Raw genomic sequence first — 21,408 nt, 5'->3', positions numbered from 1 at the left:
TTACAACTTATTGTAACAAGAAGTAGTTAACCATCAAAGACGTGGGATTGGTTGTCCCTATACTTAAAAAAATAAAGATTTGTAAAAAAAATAAATAAATAAATAAATTGACTTTTTAGTTCTTTTAGATAGAGACACCAAATAAGTTTTGAAATTAATATTACCTCTACAATAGTAGCCACAAGGCTTTTAACCAAAACCAAGAAGCACGACCACATCACAGCAGTTTTAGCCTCTTTATTGGCTCCATTTTTTATGCCTGGTACACACTACACGACATTTCTGTCTGTTCTGAAAGTCACTATGTCACATTATGCGATTGTGGAGTCATAACATCGTGCCGTGACTTTGCCGACAGACATGACACACTACACGATGGTCCACACCAATCATCCCCGGTTGTCTTTCACAACGTGTGTGATGTCATCAGGTTATTCTTGTCCTATTTTTATTACTTTAACTATTATTTCAGTCACTGTGTCTGTTCATATGCCAGCTGAAATGTTGTAGTAATGTAAAAAGTGCCACCAGATGGCAGGAGCTACATTTGAAGTACCCTACGCAAACATGCAAGTCACGGGATCCTCCACAAGTTCCTGCAAATGTTTCACAATAAAACCTGTTTAGAAAATGAAGGGATTCTCTCAGCTGAGATTATAAGGGGCTTTTAATTTGAAAGAGATACAGGAAGTGTTGAGTTTGAAAGGCAAACGATAGCGGATAAAAAGTAAAAATAGTAAAAATACAGAGGGAATAATAAAAAACGACCCATTTATAATGCAGTGTGTTTCAAATGAAGCTGGTGGCGTCTGCAGTTGTGAGTAAAAGCCACTATTTTTTAATTTTCTTATTTTATGTCCGTCTCCATCATAAAGAAATAACGTTTTTTTGCTAGCCTGATGATAATGGCAGTACTCAGCGGGTTGATAAAGTGCCTCTGCTGTTTAACACCATAATGTTTCCCTTTTTTCTCTGTTGTGTAACATCTGTAGAGGAAATATCAAAAACGCTGGGGTGTCGTGGTACAGTTGTCTACAGCAGCAGGTCACTCTGTGTTTCTATTGGTCAAAGTGACGGGAGCAGTTGTGAACGACAAAAACTAAATCAAACTTGCTAGACTCTCTGTCGGGACGTCGCCAGGCGTCCCAGACGGGGTGTCGGTTGATGTTAATTATGACACACTACGGAAGATGAAACGATGGATTATCATGTACGACACTTGTTGTTCACGATCCGAGCCGACACTGTACGTCTCTGCGTAGGGCCATGGGTGCAGATCTCATGACAAGTTTGGGGGGGACACAATCAGTTGTGATTTTTTTTTTAATTGCACGTGTGCAAATCATGCCCACAGAGTGCTTGAGATTGCCAGCATATTTCACAATCTCATAGAGGCTCATCACCATCACCAAGTCATTCAAAAAGCACTACACAGAGAATCATATGCTTACCTTTACTGTTTATTTCTCTTAAACAGCCAATAGTACATGGAGCCAGCCATCACCCTCCTTTTCACTGCTTCGCTGTTAGTTAATGCTACTTCTAGTTTCAGGGTCTCAGGCATGTTATGTCCACTCATGTGCTCATCTCTCGCCTCTCACAGATTCCCATTTCTCCTTATCATCTTCCCTTTCTCCCAGTATATGGGACTACAGTATACATCAGTGGATATGGATGATTATCAGAATATGAGCCCCTAACTGAACTTGGTTAATCTAACTGATCATGTTTTTACAGAGCCAGAAATGCTAGTATTAATACAGTTCTAAGAGCACAATAAATACTTACAAGTTACACAAGTTGACCAAACACAATCGGTTTTATTTAAATAAATTCCTTTTATTTCTATTTATAAAAATATTTGTTCCACAATTGTCATTTATTTTAGAATTGGGAATGTGGAGTCGGAAAATGCATTTGTTCAATTTCAATCATTGGGGGGGACAATTTGTGTTTTTCAGAAATTGGGGGGGGGGGGCATGTCCCCCCCGTCCCCCCCGGGATCTGCACCCATGCGTAGGGCTATAATCGGGCTGATATCGCATATTGTGTACCAGGCATTACCACTGACTATAAGATCATATTAATTACTTTTAAGGCTCTTCATGGCTCCAGATTACATTTCAGAACTGTTAGTCCCTCATGAACCTTTATGTAGTTTGAGATCCTCGGGCAGAGGTCTTCTGCTTGTCCCAGAGTCCAGACTGAGGACCAAAGGTGACAGAGCTTTTGCAACCAGGGCCCTGAGGCTCTGGAACGACCTGCCCGATGATGTAAGGCTGTCTGAGTCACTGGCTTCATTAAGTCTCTCCTAAAAACGTACTTCTATCAGAAAGCATATCCTGACTTTATCTGAGCTGTCTATTTTGTTGCTATCTCATTGATTTTACTTACCTTTTATTATCTTGATTTTAGTTTTGACCTTCCTTATTTTATCTTTTACTTGATGACATTTTATGACATCTTATTTGTTTTATTCTTCTTGTGTTTTAATTGTGTTTAGTTTTATTATACAGCACTTTGTAACTGTGCTGTAAAGGGTGCTATATAAATAAAGTTTATTATTATTAGTAGTAGTAGTAATCAATGTCTGTTGTGTTTAAACCATGAATTTGAACCAGGTGATTCTTTGTTTGAATTATCCTCTGAAATGACAGTAAAATGAAGGAACTGACAGTTCTGAAAAAAAATCTAGTCTTTGTTAAAGCCACTGTCTCATAACAATGAATTATGAATATGAGATTAAATGAAACAGTGAGACTGGAAAAGATTATTCTCCGTCACAATATGTGTGTGTCTAATCAAAAATACCTGAGAACATATGGACCATAACATGTTTGCCATGCTGACTGACTTTCTCACACATGACAACCAACCCCCAGAGCAGTGACACAACCAGCTGACCTCTTGACAAACATTTTAAGCTAGCTACCACACGGCGTTGGCTTGCTAGCTACAAGTTGACTCAAATCAAAGCTATTACCTTTGACTATTAATAAGTGTTTGATTTTTAAACCACTAATAACCTACAGCCTTTTAATACAAAAACAAAACAAAACACCAACATGAAAAAATTTACTCTCTTCTCCCTTACCTCATTTCCTGTCATCTCTTATGCTGTAGACCTGTAGTGGGTGTAACACACAGAATATGCAAAGACAAACTTTATTTCACAACACAATTCAAATACAGCTTTAGTGTTAGTCTGTCTTCTTCTGACGTTATAAAAGCATGGCAGTGACAAAGATCATCACCTTGGCTAGCTTTAGAAGACAGACAGTACAGACATCGTTACTGACTCAGGATAAAATGCCGTGCAGCCATCACAGCCTCACTCAGTATTCTTGGTCTTCATCATCATTTTCAGAATCTGGGTATGTTTGACCCAAATCCTCGTAATCCCTTTCGAGACAGGCCAGGTCCTCTCTGGCCTCTGCGAACTCTCCCTCCTCCATACCTTCACCTACATACCAGTGGACGAACGCACGCTTGGCGTACATGAGGTCGAACTTGTGATCGAGACGTGACCAGGCCTCAGCGATGGCCGTGGTGTTGCTCAGCATGCAAACAGCCCTCTGGACTTTGGCCAGGTCTCCACCGGGGACCGCAGTCGGAGGTTGGTAGTTGATGCCCACCTGTTTAGACAAAGAGAATGATCAGAGAGATGATGTATGTCAAGCTGCATCTCATACCGTCATGATGTCACTCACCTTAAATCCAGTTGGGCACCAGTCGACGAACTGAATAGAACGTCTGGTCTTTATGTTTGCGATGGCAGTGTTTACATCCTTAGGGACGACATCGCCTCGGTACAGCATGCAGCACGCCATGTACTTGCCATGACGAGGGTCACACTTGACCATCTGATTGGTCGGCTCAAAGCAGGCGCTCGTGATCTCGGACACAGTCAGCTGCTCATGATACGCCTTCTCAGCAGAGATGATGGGCGAGTAGGTAACCAGAGGGAAGTGGATACGTGGAAACGGGACCAGGTTGGTCTGGAACTCCATCAGGTCCACATTGAGGGAGCCGTCGAAACGAAGGGAGGCTGTGATTGAGGACACAATCTGACCGATCAATCTGTTGAGGTTGGTGTAACCGGGACTGTCGATGTTCATGTTGCGCCGACATATGTCGTAGATGGCTTCGTTGTCCACCATGAAGGCGCAGTCGGAGTGCTCTAAGGTGGTGTGGGTGGTGAGGATGGCATTGTAGGGCTCCACCACAGCGGTGGACACCTGAGGGGCTGGGTACACAGCGAACTCCAGCTTGGATTTCTTGCCATAGTCGACAGAAAGACGCTCCATCAGCAAAGAGGTGAAGCCGGAGCCGGTTCCACCTCCGAAACTGTGAAAGACGAGGAACCCCTGCAGGCCGGCGCACTGGTCCGTCTGATGAGAGGGACAGAAAGACAGACAGAATCTATTAAAGGTACTTGCTTGCATTGATTAAACTCCTAAAAACTTATCTCTGTTTATCAAAATTACATATTTAGAAGTTTTTCGATGAGAGAAATCTTTCAAAATGTCTTAAATGTGACTCTACATCTTTACCTCATTTATTACGCGCCGATCTATGAATATCTCAACTCAAATTTATCTATAAAGCACATTTAAAAACAAATCACTGACCAAAGTGCTGCACAGAAGGAATAAAATGCTAAAAACACATACATGAGAGGCAACATAAATGTCAGGTACACAGCTCACACATTTAGAGACACAACACACACAGTTTTTGAGCCTGGACTTAAACAAGTCAGTGGAGGGGACGGTTCAAGTAGTTCAGATATCTCGAGGTCTTCTTCATGAGTGAGGGTAGAATGGAGCATGAGATGGATTGGCGGTTTGGTGTGGCGTCTGCTGTGATGCCGGTGCTGCACCAGTCCGTCGTGGTGAAGAGGGAGTTGAGCCGGAAGGCAAAGCTTTCGATTTACTGGTCCATCTACGTCCCAACCCACACCTGTGGTCATGAGCTCTGGGTAGTGACCGAAAGAATGAGATTGCAGATACAAGTGACCGAAATGAGTTTCCTCCGTGGGGTGGCTGGGCTCAGCCTTAGAGATATAAAGAGGAGCTCGGATATCCAGAGGGAGCTCAGAGTAGAGCTGCTGCTTCTTTGCGTCAAGGGCCAGTTGAGGTGGTTTGGGCTTCTGATCAGGATGCCTGCTGGGCGCCTCCTGCTGGAGGTGTTTCAGGCACTCCAGAACACACTGAAGGGATTACATAGCCCATCTGGCCTGGGAATGCCCTGGGGCCCCCCAGGGAGGAGCTGGAAAGTGTTGCTGGGAAGATGGACATCTGGGGTGCTTTGCTTGGCCTGCTGCCCCCGCAACCTAGCCCCAGATAAGCAGATGAAAGTGGATGGATGGATGGCTGGATGGAGATTGAGAGGTGGATGCTGTTCAACAGTTTGGGGGCAGAGACAGCAAAAGCACGATCACCCCTAAGCTTAAGTCTGGAGCATGGGACAGCCAGGAGCCCCAAGTCAGCTGACCTGAGGGACCGGGGGGTAGAGCAGGGGGTTAGGAGGTCTACAAACAGAAGAACCTTAAAATCAGTTCTGAATTTTCCTGGCAGCCAGTGGAGAGAGGCTAAAACAGGTGTGATATGGTCTCTCCTCTGGATAGCCTGTGAGGATCCTGGCAGCAGCGTTATGAACCAGTTGGAGGTGGGACAGAGAGGACTGACTAACACTGGTATACCAGTGTAATATGTAAATTAGCCCTGCTGCTAACCTGCAACTCAAGCGAACCAGCTCACCTCTGACTCACTTCATCAAACACAAACTTCTGCTCGTGAACAGTTCTAGATAACATTTGAATTGATGTTATCAAAGAGCTAATAATGTGCTGCTGATGTTAGATAGTCTTGTTCCTGATCGCCAGCAATGACATGTTGAGGTGGAAGCGGAACTCTGATACCCCTCGTTTCCCATGTTGACGGGATTGGTTCCTTAGATGTGTGATGGAAAAAACCCTGGAGGTTGTGGCACTGACTGTATATTTTGCTCATAATATGTCATATAAAAAACACCACTTGGACCTGTTAACCAGGTTAAAATCTTGTTTTTCACTGGAGGAGGGCCTATAAAGTATGGGCTTTGCAAAATGCACTTATTTGCTTTCTCGTATAGAGTTAGATAAGAAGATTGGGTTCAGGCTTTAAAGCAGCAGGGAATCCACTGTCAAACTACATATGGAGGAAACATAACATCCCAGTAATTTCACAAATCATAGAGAATGGAGTGATTTTTACCCTTTGAAGAACACAATTACCTTCTTACAGTACGCCCAATTACATTCAATTCTCTCAAAACATCCCAAAAAAAACAACTGTGAGGCTGATAAACAATTTAGATCTTCAGCATCAGACAGAGGTATACTGTCTCAGGTCTGTGCAAAAGGTTAATTCACTCCTCCTTATATCCCGACATTTGGAATCAATGTTCATGTGATGAAGCTGTGATTAATGAGAAAGCATCTTTATTCCCTCTATTAGACTTAAAAAGAGCAGGAAAAGCTTTTCTTTGTCTTCACAGCTCTTTCATGAAACAAAAAAGGAACTCACTCAAACTCTTTCAAAATACATCAACAGTAGTTTCTCAGTCAGGTCTTTATCAGTCTCACTGACCATTTTACGGACGCGCTCCATGACTCCATCAATGATTTCTTTCCCGACAGTGTAATGGCCTCGTGCATAGTTGTTGGCTGCATCCTCCTTTCCAGAGATCAGCTGCTCAGGGTGGAAAAGCTCTCTGTACTTTCCAACTCTTACCTCATCTGAAAGAAAGTTTTTAATCACAAAGGTCAATGAAATTAACTTCAGTGTGGTTTAACTTGACCAGACGAGTGCCAAATGTGGAAATTTCCACTGAAACAGACGTATCTTAGTGCAGTGGTTCCCAACTGGAGGGTCATTATCCAAAAGTGGGTCATGGGTCCATTCTGAATGGGCTGCAAGTGACTCGAAAATGCGTCAAGTTTGTGAAAATCACATTTTATTTTCAAGTACAGTGAATTTCTGACACAGATATTTTATTTTGAAGTGCTGTTTCCTGCTGTAGAGTGAGTGAATAACAGGAAGCTACTTAACAGAGCCCAACGGCGTGGACAAAGGCAAGTATGACACTGAATATATTAAACTGTGTGGACCTAGAACTAACGACTAAGGAGAAATCTGGACCCGTGGCTGGACCATTTGGGAACCACTGTATTAGTGAGTAGTTTAGCATTTTTACTGTCATGTTATTGACACACTGATGACTCCACAATTGATGTAACAAACTCATGACTAAACAGACTTCATTTTCATGCCAAAGTTTGAAGATTTACAAAGATTTACTAACTTAAAATCTTGAATTTTTCATTCAATTTATGGTGAAACCTTAAAAGTGGTGCCTTTAATTTGTACGTTTCATATGAAGCTCCAAAATTTACGAATTAAAAAATGTAACTGCATATACTCATAATTAATACTGGACATATGTATCAATACGTGCATGTCTCCTTATTATATAAACAACACTGTAAATGTTATTTGGGAAAAAGATAATTAAGGACAGGTTCCCCATTTTTTTTAAGTCTGCCTTAAAACAACAGTCAGGTACTCCTCTGAATACTGAAACAGATTTTGCTTGTTGCAGTAATTCCTCCTTTTCCAGACTTCAGAAACTGTGAACCTGTCCTTTAAAGGTGCTGTGTACGACGTTCAGAGCATTGTTATAGCAGCAAACAACTATTAGCTATGCAAAGATATAGTGAAGTAATGGCATCCTGAGGAGAGAATGAAGTCAAGCTCTCTCTGTGTGTGTTGTAATTGATGCTTCTCTGTTCTTTGTTGTGGTAGATGGTCCGGCAACACGTGCATGAGTCCCTGTGTATCCCACTGACTCTGCTGCTCTGTGCTGTACATATTACTGTGGTTATGGCTGATAATGCCATCTTTGCAGACATGAAACCCAACCTCCCAACCCAATATGTTAATATACTACAACTAGTCCATACCCATTGAGTGCACAGTTGCCCACGTACAGTTTTACATGGTGTGTGTTTGGGATACAGGTCATAGGAAATTGCAGATTAAATAGTCAACTGAATCCATTAAGAAGAGCATATGTATTCAGAGTTTTTGTGAATTTGATAGTATGATTGCTTTATTGAAAGTACAGTAGTAACATTGCTAATAGTGGGATAGTTAGTGGGCTAAAACTGTACATTAGTAGATGGATTCACATGGGAAAGGTGCGGCTAGCCCTTGTTGCAACGGTGGGGGTTGGAATCCGGACTTCGTTCATTTTTCTGTTGTTATAGCGCCACCCAGTTGCCAATTAGAGTTAAATTTCTCCAGTCATCTTGAGGCGTCCTGTTCTACATATCTACCAAGTTTAGTAAAAATCCATATGGCGGTTAGGCCTAGATAAGAAATTAGCTCTCTAGCGCCCCCATTTTGTTTGATGGGGTCAATAATGGAGGGGTCCCCTCAGATTATGTGTGGTCATATGCCTACAAAGTTGCGTGGTGATGGGTGAAACCCTTGAGATGTTATACACCTTTATGTGATGAGCCACGCCCTCCACAATATTCATTGCCTTATAGAAGCTCAGTTTTAGTGAGTTTTCCAACTTTTGCTGAGAGGGAACTTTAGATATTGGTCCCTAGATTATGTTCACAGAGTTCATGCAGATCGCTCAAACTTCCTAGGAAGAGATTGATTTGAAGTATTTTTCAAAAAATTCAAAATGGCGGAAAATCTATATAACTGGAAGTTATGGGTTCTTGAGGCAAATTTTTTCCTCATGAGGAGAGGCATCTCTGTGCAACGTTTCATGTCTCTACGACATGTGAGATATGCCCATTCAAAGTTTGCATTTTCAATCGGTTGCTATAGCGCCCCCCTTTGGCCAATTGATGTGATATTGCTTCATTTACATCCTCCCATGACCCTCTACCACTGTGCCAAATTTCACATGGATTGACCAAGTCAGTGCGGAGAAAAACGTGGAACAGAGACACACACAGAGTTTTCGTCATTATATAGTAAGATTCTATAATTAATTTTTTTTTTCTCCTTTTTTTTTGGTTGTTTGGTTTGGTCAAATTGTTTGATTGATTCTTTTCTTTTTTTTTTAAAAAAAAAGATTTTTTTGGGGGCTTTTTGCCTTTAATGGACAGGACAGATTGAAATGGAGTGAGAGAGAGAAAGTGGGGGTTGACATGCAGCAAAGGGTTGCAAGCCGGAGTCGAACCTGCGACCGCTGCAGCGAGACATTTCCTCTGTACATGGGGCGCCGGCACTATCCACTACGCTACCGACGCCCCGTTTGATTGATTCTTTGACTTATGTATTCATATATATGTGTGTGTGTGTTAATTAGGGAATATGCTGGACAAGAGGATGTATATGAAGAGACGTATATCTTCCATTCCCTTTATTTTGTATTGTTATCATCCTCAACTCAATGAATATAATCTAAAAAATATATATATATATATTATAAAATATTATTTTTCCTCTCATGAACCCACACAGACCGGCGGGTCGTCCTCTCTCCCTGCATGCTTCAGCCTTCCTCTCATTTAAAACAAGTACTCTATCTTGTGCCGACATATTTACATCTGCGGATATTCTGTATCATAGCAACCAGATGCAACCAAAGTGTTTCAGCTGAAAAAAAAACTCAGCACCTCGAAAGCACTCTCTCTCCCAGCTGGGTGTTTCCCGAGGAGCGCCTGGTGTTTTCAGCTGGGAAAAAAAAAGCTTGGTGGACACTCATTCATTCATTCATTCATTCATCTTCTAACCGCTTCATCCTCTTGAGGGTCGCGGGGGGGCTGGAGCCTATCCCAGCTGACATTGGGCAAGAGGCAGGGTACACCCTGGACAGGTCGCCAGACTATCGCAGGGCTGACACATAGAGACAAACAACCATTCACACTCACGCTCACACCTACGGACAATTTAGAGTCACCAATTAACCTAGTCCCCAATCTGCATGTCTTTGGACTGTGGGAGGAAGCCGGAGTGCCCGGAGAGAACTCACGCCGACAGGGGAGAACATGCAAGCTCCGCACAGAAGGGCTCCCACACCCGGGATCAAACCGGCAACCCTCTGGCTGTGAGGCAACAGTGCTAACCACCACACCACCGTGCCACCCCTGTTTTAGTTTATTTGAACAAAATAATCAGGGTCAAGGAACAGTAGTATAACTCTTTATACTTTTTTTTACACTCCATTTCAATTATCAAACTAAAAGTATAATTTATTTATGTATTTGGTTATAAAATATTTTAAGATAAGATGAAATATCATAAACGTTATTTATCCTGAGGGAAATTGTTTTGTAGCTGCTGCAGTGCAAAGAAGGAAAAAGTGTTTAATCTTAATATCAACAAACAGATTATTAAAAATCCTCAAAATCCAAACTATACAAAAATTATATCACAGAAATTTTACAATTTTAAATATATTGAAAAATGTATTTTGTCTTTGAAATTTAATGTAAGCATAAATTGATGACACATACTGGGGACACTTTGCTTGTTTAAAATAAATCCAATGTTGCACTCTGTAATTTTCTATTTACACAACACACTTCTGTAAATGTTAACCAGCACTGAATAAAAGAACAAAGGAGTCTCCACTGCACTTGTTGCTTGGATACCAGTGTTCCCGTCAGCAGTTACCTGCATGAACTGTGTGGATGGAGATGCACTCACACTAGACACATACGAAGGCACATAACAGGATGTCAGGAACGATTATATAAAAAAAAAACAGAGATAAGGAGGATGAAAATAATGACACACTCAGACTCACCGACCACTGTGGGCTCCAGGTCCACATAGATCGCTCTGGGAACATGATGCCCAGAGCTGCCAGTGTTGAAGAAGGTGTTGAATGGGTCTTCACGAGAGTTTGGTTCTGCAGGACTCTCCAAGGAGACGCCATCAGGACCGACGCCATGTTCGAGGCAGAAGAGCTCCCAGCAGGCGTTTCCTGTCTGGACACCTGCCTGACCCACGTGGATGGAGATGCACTCCCTCTGGACACATAGAAACAAGACAGGTGGAGGCTGAGACGTCTGTCACAAAGTTCTTAACACAAAATTCAAAGTAAAACAAAGTCATTCTCAACATTTTGACTCATTATGACCTTCAACTGTACAAGAAAACAGGTAGCTGGAGCATCACCAAGCAAATCAAACACAGACGTTTGAGATGGCTAGGCCATGTGCTAAGAATGGAACAGGGCTGGATCACAAGAGCCAGACAAAGGAAAACCCGGAAGGCCCAAAACCACCTGGTGCAGAACTGTGACACTGGAGTTGGAAAAGATGAACCTGTCATGGGGAGAGGCGCAACATGCTGCCAAGGATCGAATGCAGTGTAAAGAGCTCATTAAAGCCTTATGTTCCATAGGGGATGAAGAGGAGTAAGTAAGTAAGCATGTAGTGCAAATGTGAGCCTTGTCTCCTCCTGTAATCTCTGTTAGAAATATGTACACTGCTATCCATGAATAAAATCTACTGTTTCAGGTCTCTTCAAATTCCAAAATCTAAACCTGCAGGTTGAAAATAAAAGTGGATGTAGAGTTTTGGGCAGTCCAAAGTGACTCCCAACAGTTTCTAAAGTGACACAGTAGATGGCCTGCTGCAAATGACTGTTTAAGACGAGTAAACAACAATACCGGCTGTTTTTTAGTGACCTGTTGCTGTTTTCCCACCGGGGACAGTGCCACGAAAAGCGTCCGTTTTTGACCAAGACATCGCCACATTTCCAGCCGTGACTGTGCCAGCCAGTTAGGCCTATTTTAAGCCAAAACATGATTTTTTCCTAATTACAATTAAGTGGTTTTGGTGTCTAAACCCCACCACATATTAACCACAGCATTGTTGAAACATGAATTTTTAGCATATTCGCTACATAATACAAATGTGACAAATCTGTGTTTTTTGTTTTTTTTTTTTTTTACAAATGTACAACACCAACATTTTTTCTGGTTGAAGTTTCAGCTCATTGTTCATTGTTCCACCTAAAACTTCACTGTTCTGGTTCGCTCTTATAGTGTTGTTTTCAGCTGCAGCAGCCAGCTGTTTTCAGTGAAACCCACCATACTCCACCTGCTCATCACCACACAGCACAGAGACACAGTTAAAGATCTGGTGAAAATAGTGCAGCATTTAGCAGCTAAAGAGACTGATCAGAATCAAGAGAGAAATTGGGTCACGTTGCAGTCACTCTTACACACACATAGAGAAATTATACAAAAATAAAAAATATATTAAAAAAAGAAGCATAAATATGCGCATTATGCTGCTGTTAGATATAAAAGAATATATACAGAGAAAACAGAAAAATAAGAATAACAAGCATATACAAATACTGGCATCAGACTATAATAACCAAAATGTAAATAAACAATGAAAATAAAAAATGCTGAAAAAATACAATTATAAATAAAAGAATAGTTTCAATAGTAAAATAAACTTAAATGTGCAGTATAAACACAGTGTTGAGGCCAGAGTACTGCATAGTTGAATTATTGCAAAGATTATTGTACAGTTGAGTCAGTGTTGCACAGCTGAAAATATAAATAATACTGTAAATAAATTATGGGCTTGTAGCTGCTGACGGGTCCATTCAAGGAGTTGAAGTTTGATAACTTATATAACTGATAACTACAGGCAGAATGAGCTGGTAGAAAGTTTGTTTTTAAGGGTCACAAATTCAACTGTGCAATATTCAAAGACGACTAAAAGACGAAGCCTGAGATCTAAAGATTTAATCAGCAATGACTGCACCACTGTTACTGTTGTGTATCTGACAATAAAGAACTTGAACTTGAGTCTACAGTTCTGCCAGCAGCTCTGTGAGGCTGTACTGAGGCACAGTGGTTGTGCCAAGAGAGGTCTTGGTCTTAAGAGTTTTTGAAGTTTCGTCTTGGACTTGACCGCATTTTGGCTGTTTCTATCTCAGACTAAGACGACTCAGGATGCTATTTCAAGACCAGTAAAGACCAAAACAAAATTTCTTGTGCAAAAAGGAGTAGTAAATAAAGATGGTTAAATTGATTTCAGCTACTTTGTGTTTCAATTTGTTTGGTCTTTGAAAAAAAAGAAAAATTTCAAAACATAAACTTAATCTGTGCAATGACTTTTGATTATTTTACAAAGACATTTTTTCATTCAGTTTTACTTATACATACATACATTTACAGAATGCACGGAAAGAGATACATGAAGAGGAATCCTCATTTGTTTTCTGTGGGTGTTTTAATGGGAATGTGGATCTTTTAAATCAATTTGAGGAGTTCCTGGTTTGCATGTTCCAGTCTGTCATGCAGAATGGGACTCACACTGGTCTAGTCCTGGTCTTGTCTCGATCTGTGTACACTCTGGTCTTGACTCATGACTATGATGCTGACTAAAAGCTAAAAGTTGTGGGAAAAAAAATCTGCTGGAGGCGCGACAGGAAACATAAACGTTTGTGCAATATTTTGTGAAAATTCAAGTCAGGTTAAACTAGAATAACCACCTCGCAGCTGTATGCCTCCACGCACCAGTTTCTGTTACAGTTTACCTTCATGTCTGTGGAAACATGGATGATTCACACCCACTGTCCCCTGACAAAGTGTTTTATGCAGGACATTATGATGTCACAGTGAAGCTGGCATTTGACCTTTTGAATATAAAATGTCATCACTTCATTATTTTATCCTATTAGACATCTGTGTGAAATTTGTTTGCGTAAGAATTCTTGAGTTATGGCCAAAAACATGTTTTGTGAGGTCACATTGACCTTGACCTTTGACTTATGAACACTAAAAAACTGATCACTTCATTGTTGAGTCCAAGTCGACGTTTGTGCCAGATTTAAAGAAAATCCCTCATGGTGTTCTCGAGATAATGCGTTCACAAAAACAAGACAGACAAGGTCACAGTGACCTTGACCTTTGACTACCAATCGAATCAGTTTATCGTTTAAGAAATTCCTTTAAGCTGTTCTTGACACATTGCATTCACAAGAATGAGACGGATGCAAGGTCACAGTGACCTTGGCCTTTGACTCTTGACCACCACGAATCTCATCAGTTCATCCTCGAGTCAGAGTGAATCTTCTATGCCGAATTTAAAGAAATTCCTTCAAGGTGTTCTTGAGATGTCAAGTTCATGAGAATGAGATTGATCTAAGGTCAAAGTGACCTTGACCTTTGACCTATAACCACCAAAAACCGAGACTATTGCCGGCACGAAGGCATAAAAAAACAACAACAAATGGCTTAAATTATATAAAATCTATGCACCATGACCCAGAACATTTGAACATTTAAATTTTCAACATTAATTTGGGAACTTTTTTATTGCACCATTTGACATTACGTTGGGTCTGTCTTTGCTTCCATCAGCTCAGTGTGCAAAAATAAAACAAATATCTGATGACATCCTGTGTTACTTATATGTGCTCTGCTTTTCCTTTTGTTACCTCCACCAAGGAGGTTATGTTTTCGCCGGCGTTGGTCTGTTTGTTTGTCTGCAAAATAACTCAAAAAGTTCTGAACGGATTTTGATGAAATTTTCAGGAAATGTTGATAATGGGACAAGGAACAGATGATAAAATGTTGGTGGTGATCGGTTGAAGCGAAGTGGATAAAATAATAAAATGGCAGGAAATCCGAGCTGCTTGGCAGAGGTCTGCGCTCTCCGAGTGCTTTTCTAGTTTTAAAGTGAGAACACTGTTAACAACAGGTCGGCCTTTTTCAGACGGTTTAATGTTTTTCATCTGCTAAGCACTTTCAGCAGTCGTGTTTCAACATGTTCAGAATCTTGTTTTCCCCGCAGAAAGAAAATCCCCCAAGATGATTTTTTTTTTTGTTGCTGCGGAGTGATTTGAATTTATAAGACATGGGTATGAACTGAAGTTTGGAATATGAGCATTGATAAAACACATTTGAAAAGTTGAATATTCACAACAAAAGGCTTTTCTTCTGAGGGTCTGAGGCTGAAGATGAAGCTTTGAGCCCCTTTTGCTGAAACTCATAAAACACTCAAAGGGTAGACAAAAATATAAATTTTTCATTTAACCCTACAAAACATGCATGTGAGTTAAAACAGGCTGCAACAGAGTCAGTGCAGAGTTCTGTGGATATTTTTGGATAAAGAAAGAAGTCATATGTAAGATTTCTCTTGCAGACAAACAGTCACACTGGTGATTTCAGAGAAACCAAACTAACTGATGCAAACACCGAATAACAAACGTTGCAGCACAAGTTTTCACATTTATAATAAAGTGTAATAATCTTACCATGTCGCTGGAGATGAGATGAGATGGTGGTTTTGCTTCAGGTTACTGTGCGTTATTCTGTCCGCAAGGCTCAGCACAGACTGAGCAGTTCCTCTGCACTGATCCAGGGGTGTGTAACGTGTCCTAACAGACACAGCGATGCTTTGTACTGCCTGCTGCAGCAGCTCTTTATACCTGCAGACAGACAGACGGGCTCACCTGGGTTAGTGTTAGGATGGTGTGTGACTGACTGATGTTTATTCAGGCTTCATGTTAGAGGGAGGGAAGTCTTCCTCCACCCACATGAAGCTACTTCTCCCTCACTTCTGTCACTTTTTTCACAAAAAAGAACTTTTAATTCATATTTATTCATCTGAATCAATCCAACTTTGTGCCAAAGGTTATTTTACACCTGGCTAACAATGGTTCTGTCACTTTTTATAACATCATACAGTGATGGAGAGGAATTCAGATCCATGACTTGAATAAGGAAACCAGACGAAATAAGCTGTGTGATCTGGAAGAGGTGGAAAGGGAGCCACATTTTCTTTTGCACTGTTCAGCAGTGTGGTGATTTAATGACATTCTTCTATGAAATTATTTAACAAAACTCTGATCTACAGGTGATTTTAAAAAGAACAGTTGTTACTTTTTAGCAAATAATTATTCATATTTCTAAAGTAGTTTACTCAGTGATTTATAAATGTTGAAGACATGAAAGTCAGAAAATGTAGCTGTCAAAATTAAATGAACTGCTTTTCTTTCATTCATTCTCATATGTCACCGTATTTGTTACTACTCACACATATTTATGTTGCAGTCAGACTGGGACTAATGGAACATTTATACAGCCCACTAAACTGTTTTAAAAATTAACTTGTGCCAACACCAATTAAGATTTTAAATAATGTCACTTGATATTAAGGGTTGTGTTGTGTTTTGCTTACAGTGCTCTGTTGTGTGCTGGTGTTATGTGTAGTGTGTGTTTTTATGTTTTAATGGTGTATGCTTCATTTCTTCCTGACTATTATTGTAAGGCAGCAATACTTGTGCAGCTCCTGAGTCCAAGACAAATTTCCCTACAGGGAAAATAAAGTGCATCATATCGTATTGTGGCGTATTGTGTTGTGTCGTTGCATCATTGTAGTTTAATCTAAAATATATCACATTTTATGAAGTGATATGGACACAGAGGGACACGTCCCTCTTAAAATTTCAACATGTACATCTGTCCCCTCCAACAAACTCCTAAAAATAGCAGAGGACTTTTGACTAAATTAAAGACATTTACACCATAAATCGATGCGTAAAAAATCACCAGAATGCAGGAAACTATGTTTGATGCTTAAGATTTTCTCAAAGGGGACCCCAAAACACCCTGTTTTTTATGTCCTCATATGTCAAATGAAACCTACTCTGGCTGTGAAATAGATGAAGTGGACTAGAAGTATAAAGTAGCATAAAAGGGAAATATTCAAGTAAAGAACAAGTACCTCAAATCCTACTTTAACAACAACACTCAAGTAGACATATTTACTTTGCAGCACTGACAATTTATGATTTTAAAGTTATAAAAATGATAACAACCAGTAAAAGAGCTGATCATATATCTGCATTTGATCATCCTGCTGTTTCTTTATGCTTTAAAATTGCACATGGAAGTACAGAAGATGGTGAAATCTGTTTCATTGTTTGGTGAACGTGCAGACTTACCTTTTATGCAATCTTAATGTTTCCATTCATCAGAAGAGACGAACTGAAAAGATCCTGTTTCATTATTAGTCATCAGTTTGTATCTTTCTTAGGAAACTGAGGTGTAACTGAATTACACAATTCAGCAAATCACACAAAGCTTCCCTGTAATATAACTGATGTGTGATTAAATATTTCCTCTGTGACTGAATATTTTGGCAGCGTTATTATTCTGGTGAACATGAGAGCTTTGTTTTTCAGGAAACATCAGGAATTGTATCCAACAATTTAGTTCAGCCCTCAGATAACATTTTGTACTTTACTCAAGCATAATAAGTTTCTGTTGCTTTAAAATACATTGCTACAGATTAAATCAGTGTTACTCAGCCTTTTTGTTTTGTGACCTTTATAAAAACTATTTAATTTGGTCCCTTGTGTCATTTATAATTTGTGTAGCAGAACTTTGTTTTGCCTTCGGCCCTCTCACATGAATCTTCCCGCGACCCCTCAGATTCATCTTGTGACCCTCTGAAGGGGACCCAAGTTGGGACCCACTGGACAAAACCACCAACTAAAGTAATTTAAACCAGCTCCACTGCGACCTGCTGCAACAGTAATATTATTTTAGTCATGTGATCTATCACAGGGGACGTTTTCCTGCAGACCAATAACTTTTACTTTTAATACCAGGGGTGGAAGAAGTTTTCAAATCAAATACTTAAATAAAGGTAGTGATATCACACTAGAAATACACAATTACAAGTAAAAAGTTCACATACGAAAAAATGCAGAAGTATTATTGGCAAAATCTTCTCAAAGATTACACAAATGGATCCTATTATTTGCTATTTTTTTGTTGTTGCAGTCGAAAATATTTTGCTATTAGTCGTTTGTTATCACTTGTATTATATTTTATGTATTGTTGTATCTTTCTGTACTGACCTTTGGACAGATGAGACAAAACTGGAGCTATTTGGCAAGAAGTCTCATTGAGAGTTACAGAAATCAACTGATTGCAGTGATTGCCTCAAAAGGTTGTGCAACAAAATATTAAATTAAGGGTGTTATTATTATTTTTGTCAGTTTCAAGTTATTTCAGTGACCATTGTGGGTTTTTCTGTCTTTAACGGAAGGGTACCAACAATTTTGTCCATGTGTGTATTCATCAGTCTAGGTGCAAGTCACCAAGTGTTGGAGGTATCAACCATAGAGATGTCTGGCTTCTTTTGATAATGATGGAACTAGATGGCACTCAGCTTGTGGTGCTCAAAGCGCCAAAAAACTCAAAAGCAATGTCTCTTTCCAGAAATCATGACCTGGTTACTCAAGATAATCCACAGACCTTGTTGTGAGCAGTTTCATGTTGGAACTATTTGCTTTCTACTGAACTACACCCGCCAACCGTATCAACGTGCGTGCATCTACTCATAGACAAGAGGCTGTGTTTTCAAACCAGAGGAACTTCATCATTGTTGTAAGAACCCCCAGTTTTTGTTGTGTCTGCAAAACAGAACTAGGAACATTTGTAATCCTTATAACCCTACTTTGAGGGACTTTTTTAGCTCCTACTGTAGAGTGGGTACTCTTACACCACAAGAGCAACCATGAGAGACGAGGGTGTGATTGGTCGAATACAGCAGCACTGGTAACCGCCATTTTTAAAAACCTCGGTCTGATGATGGCTATTAATGGCGTCCTCTTCGGCTGAGCTGTAAGGTTAACTAGCTCAGTGGTGCTAGGTGAGCTAGCAGCAGATGCATGCTTCCTTCTGCACGGTGATACAGTTGGTGGGTGTAGTTTGGTAAAAGAAAATAGTTCCTACATGGAACTGCTCACAACAAGGTCTGTGGATTATCTTGAGTAACCAGGTCAAGATTTCTGAAAGGAGACATTGCTTTTGGGTTTTTCAAATATATTTTTCAGCCCTTTGAGCACCACAAGCTGAGTGACATCTAGTTCTATTATACTGCCGAGAAGGCAGCTGATATCTCCAACACTCAGCACCTCACACCAAAACAATCTAGACTGATAAACAGCACTACAGGTAAGAGGAAAAAAAATTGTGTTTTGATTTTGGGGGGAACTGTCCCTTTAAAAAGGCACAATAGTTGTGCGGGGATAAAAAACATGCCCTGCACAGTCTGCTGAGTTTGAGACATCAAACTGCTTCGAGCAGCTGGATGATTCTTCACATTTGCTCTGTGGATGTGGACGATGATGCCACTGACTCAGCTGACGATGTGTGAAGCGAACATACAGCGTTTTGTCTCTCTGCATCACTTATCAGGTGTTCACAGACCGAGAGGAGAAAACGCATCAGTTCTCAGAGTGTTTATTCACTTCCCAGGCAACAGTGATGTTGGGACTTTGTGTCCTACATGTACATGTCCAGATTTATAAGCTGAGGGAAAAAAACAAAAAACATGCACCTCATACTTATTGGTTTGTGGTTTTCAGGGACAAAATAATCAGCTGGTACAATTCAGTCATTTTCTAAAACGATATTGATCTCTAAATATATATTCTGAGAGCAACGATAAGTATTAAACCTTCTGTATTAAAGTGATTTGAGTCTAAAAGCACTGATTACAGAAAGAATTACAAAAAGGGCTGAAGTACTGACCCATTAATGACCTCGCAAATGCCGAATGAGTGCGCTCGATAAGAAGCCAATGTAGTGTAACGATCATCAAAGTCAAATGGGAGGCAACACGGATGTTCACTGTTTGATGTAGGCCAAAGTCATAAGGCATATAGCAGCAACTGGAGTCTGAATCAACTCCGTCTATTCACGTTTTCTTATGATGAGTAGAAATATATTGCACTTTGAAGACAAACTGAAAAAATAATCTCACAGGTAACGACAGCAACGAGTACCACCGAAGAGAGTCATGCAAGTGGTGATGGGCTCCTCGGAGGTGAAGTCTACCACGGCGAAGCTGAATCTCTGTTGCACAGTCCGACTGTCGAAGGGTTGACCATCCTGTCGAGGAGGCAGCCCCCAAACTGCTGTACTTTTTTCAAGAGTACCTATTTGCATACTGGCAAACAAACATCTCCCTTTGTGTGGTTCTGTTTTTGTGGCATTTTAGTCTAGCTGCCCGTCCTCCCGTCTGCTTTTCCTCTTGAGGTTCTTCTTCTTGGCAAAGATCACTTTTCTCGTAGAACGCAGACGCCCGCGTCGCACCGCTGCGTCGCCATCGAAGTGACAACCTCCCAGGAGTCGATGACCGGGTCGTAACATTCAATACTGCTGAGGAGAGAGTTCCCGTCATATCTACAGAGATGTGAGACAAACAGAGGAAGTGAGAGCTCTAACCACAACGATCAGCACGAGGATGTTTCACAATATAATGATCCACATAAATCTGATGACTTGTCTGATGAGGAGAGAAGAAGACGACGAAAGAGTTAATTTAAGTCTGAAACCACTTAAAGGACAGGTTCACAATTTTTAAGATCTTTCTAAAAACAACAGTCAGATGCCTGTGTGAACATTTAAACAGGTTTTGCTTGCTGTAATCGTTCCTCCTGTTCATACTGGCCATTAAGAGATCTCTTACTGAAGTGCTTTCAGTGTAAAAGATGTAGGACAAAATTCACAATCCTCCTCCTGTGCACAAACATGTTCAAAAAAGGTAGACAAATAAAGTCGGGATCTTCCAATGTTACAGTCTTTTCGTTACTATGCCCCATGGATGTATTAAAGAACTGGATACGGTGACACTGCTCAGCCCTGCTTCCATTTTTTTCCAGTGGCCAATTCATCATTCATCATTGCATCGAAAATCCCCCGTGGCCCAAAACCCATTTTCTTCATAGACGACAAGAGACATCTGTGAAACTGTTGACAACACACCTCGAACTGCAAACAAAATCAATTGTGACTCTTTCTATTATAAATTTTTGATCTATGCAGGTTTTATATAAGTAAAACTTCCCCAGAAAAGTGATTTTAAAAAATTGTGATGTCATTACAATGTAAAGTCTACCAGCCAAGCAGGAACTTGCGCGTGGAGCCAGAGGGAGAAACACTTCTGCGTATACTCAGTGGGCCACATGACCCAAGAGGTAGCCTGGAAGCTAGAAACTTTTTGGGTATATCCACCAGGTGCGCAATTGTCATTGGAGTATTCCAGATCTAATAATACATCCATGATATGCCCTCACTGATGCGCAACTGTAAACACTGATCGGTGAAACAAAGTGCGGTGAGATGATAAAATATGATGCAGGAAGTCCAGTTTGAGTTACATATCCATTGGTCTGAAGCTTATCAGGCACCAAAACACCACACAGAGGTTTATAATACTACAAGGGAGGATTTCACTGCTCTGGACTGATGTAACAGTAGCAATCATTTTATCTTTCATTGCACTCACCTACAGCCCTAGTAGACAATCCTTCAAAAACTGATGTTGCTGCAAAGAAGCTA

The 21,408-nt window shown here is 40.5% G+C and overlaps 2 protein-coding genes across 4 annotated transcripts in view; both read right to left on the bottom strand.

Moving 5' to 3' along the window:
* Nucleotides 1-3,151: 3,151 nt before the first annotated feature.
* Nucleotides 3,152-16,533, bottom strand: tuba5 (tubulin alpha 5). The gene is made up of 5 exons (XM_033630168.2): nt 15,303-16,533; nt 10,819-11,044; nt 6,633-6,781; nt 3,711-4,391; nt 3,152-3,635 (listed from the first exon to the last, which is right to left on the bottom strand). Exons 1-5 carry the CDS (start codon nt 15,303-15,305, stop codon nt 3,336-3,338), a joined length of 1,359 nt encoding a protein of 452 aa, XP_033486059.2. The 5' UTR covers nt 15,306-16,533; the 3' UTR covers nt 3,152-3,335.
* Nucleotides 16,534-19,289: 2,756 nt separating this feature from the next.
* klhl12 (kelch-like family member 12) overlaps nt 19,290-21,408 on the bottom strand; it is a 30,815-nt gene continuing 28,696 nt past the window's right edge. For all 3 annotated transcript variants that reach the window (XM_078169825.1, XM_033628978.2, XM_033628977.2), the window contains one exon: nt 19,290-20,250. In XM_078169825.1, the coding sequence (XP_078025951.1) occupies nt 20,124-20,250 (127 nt within the window). In that variant the 3' untranslated portion in view covers nt 19,290-20,123. The remainder of the gene's footprint in view (nt 20,251-21,408) is intronic.

The sequence above is a fragment of the Epinephelus lanceolatus genome, chromosome 8, assembly GCF_041903045.1.
Source record: "Epinephelus lanceolatus isolate andai-2023 chromosome 8, ASM4190304v1, whole genome shotgun sequence".
NCBI lineage: Eukaryota > Metazoa > Chordata > Actinopteri > Perciformes > Serranidae > Epinephelus > Epinephelus lanceolatus.
Note: the sequence above shows the minus strand (reverse complement) of the source record. Positions and strands in the feature narration are given on the sequence as shown.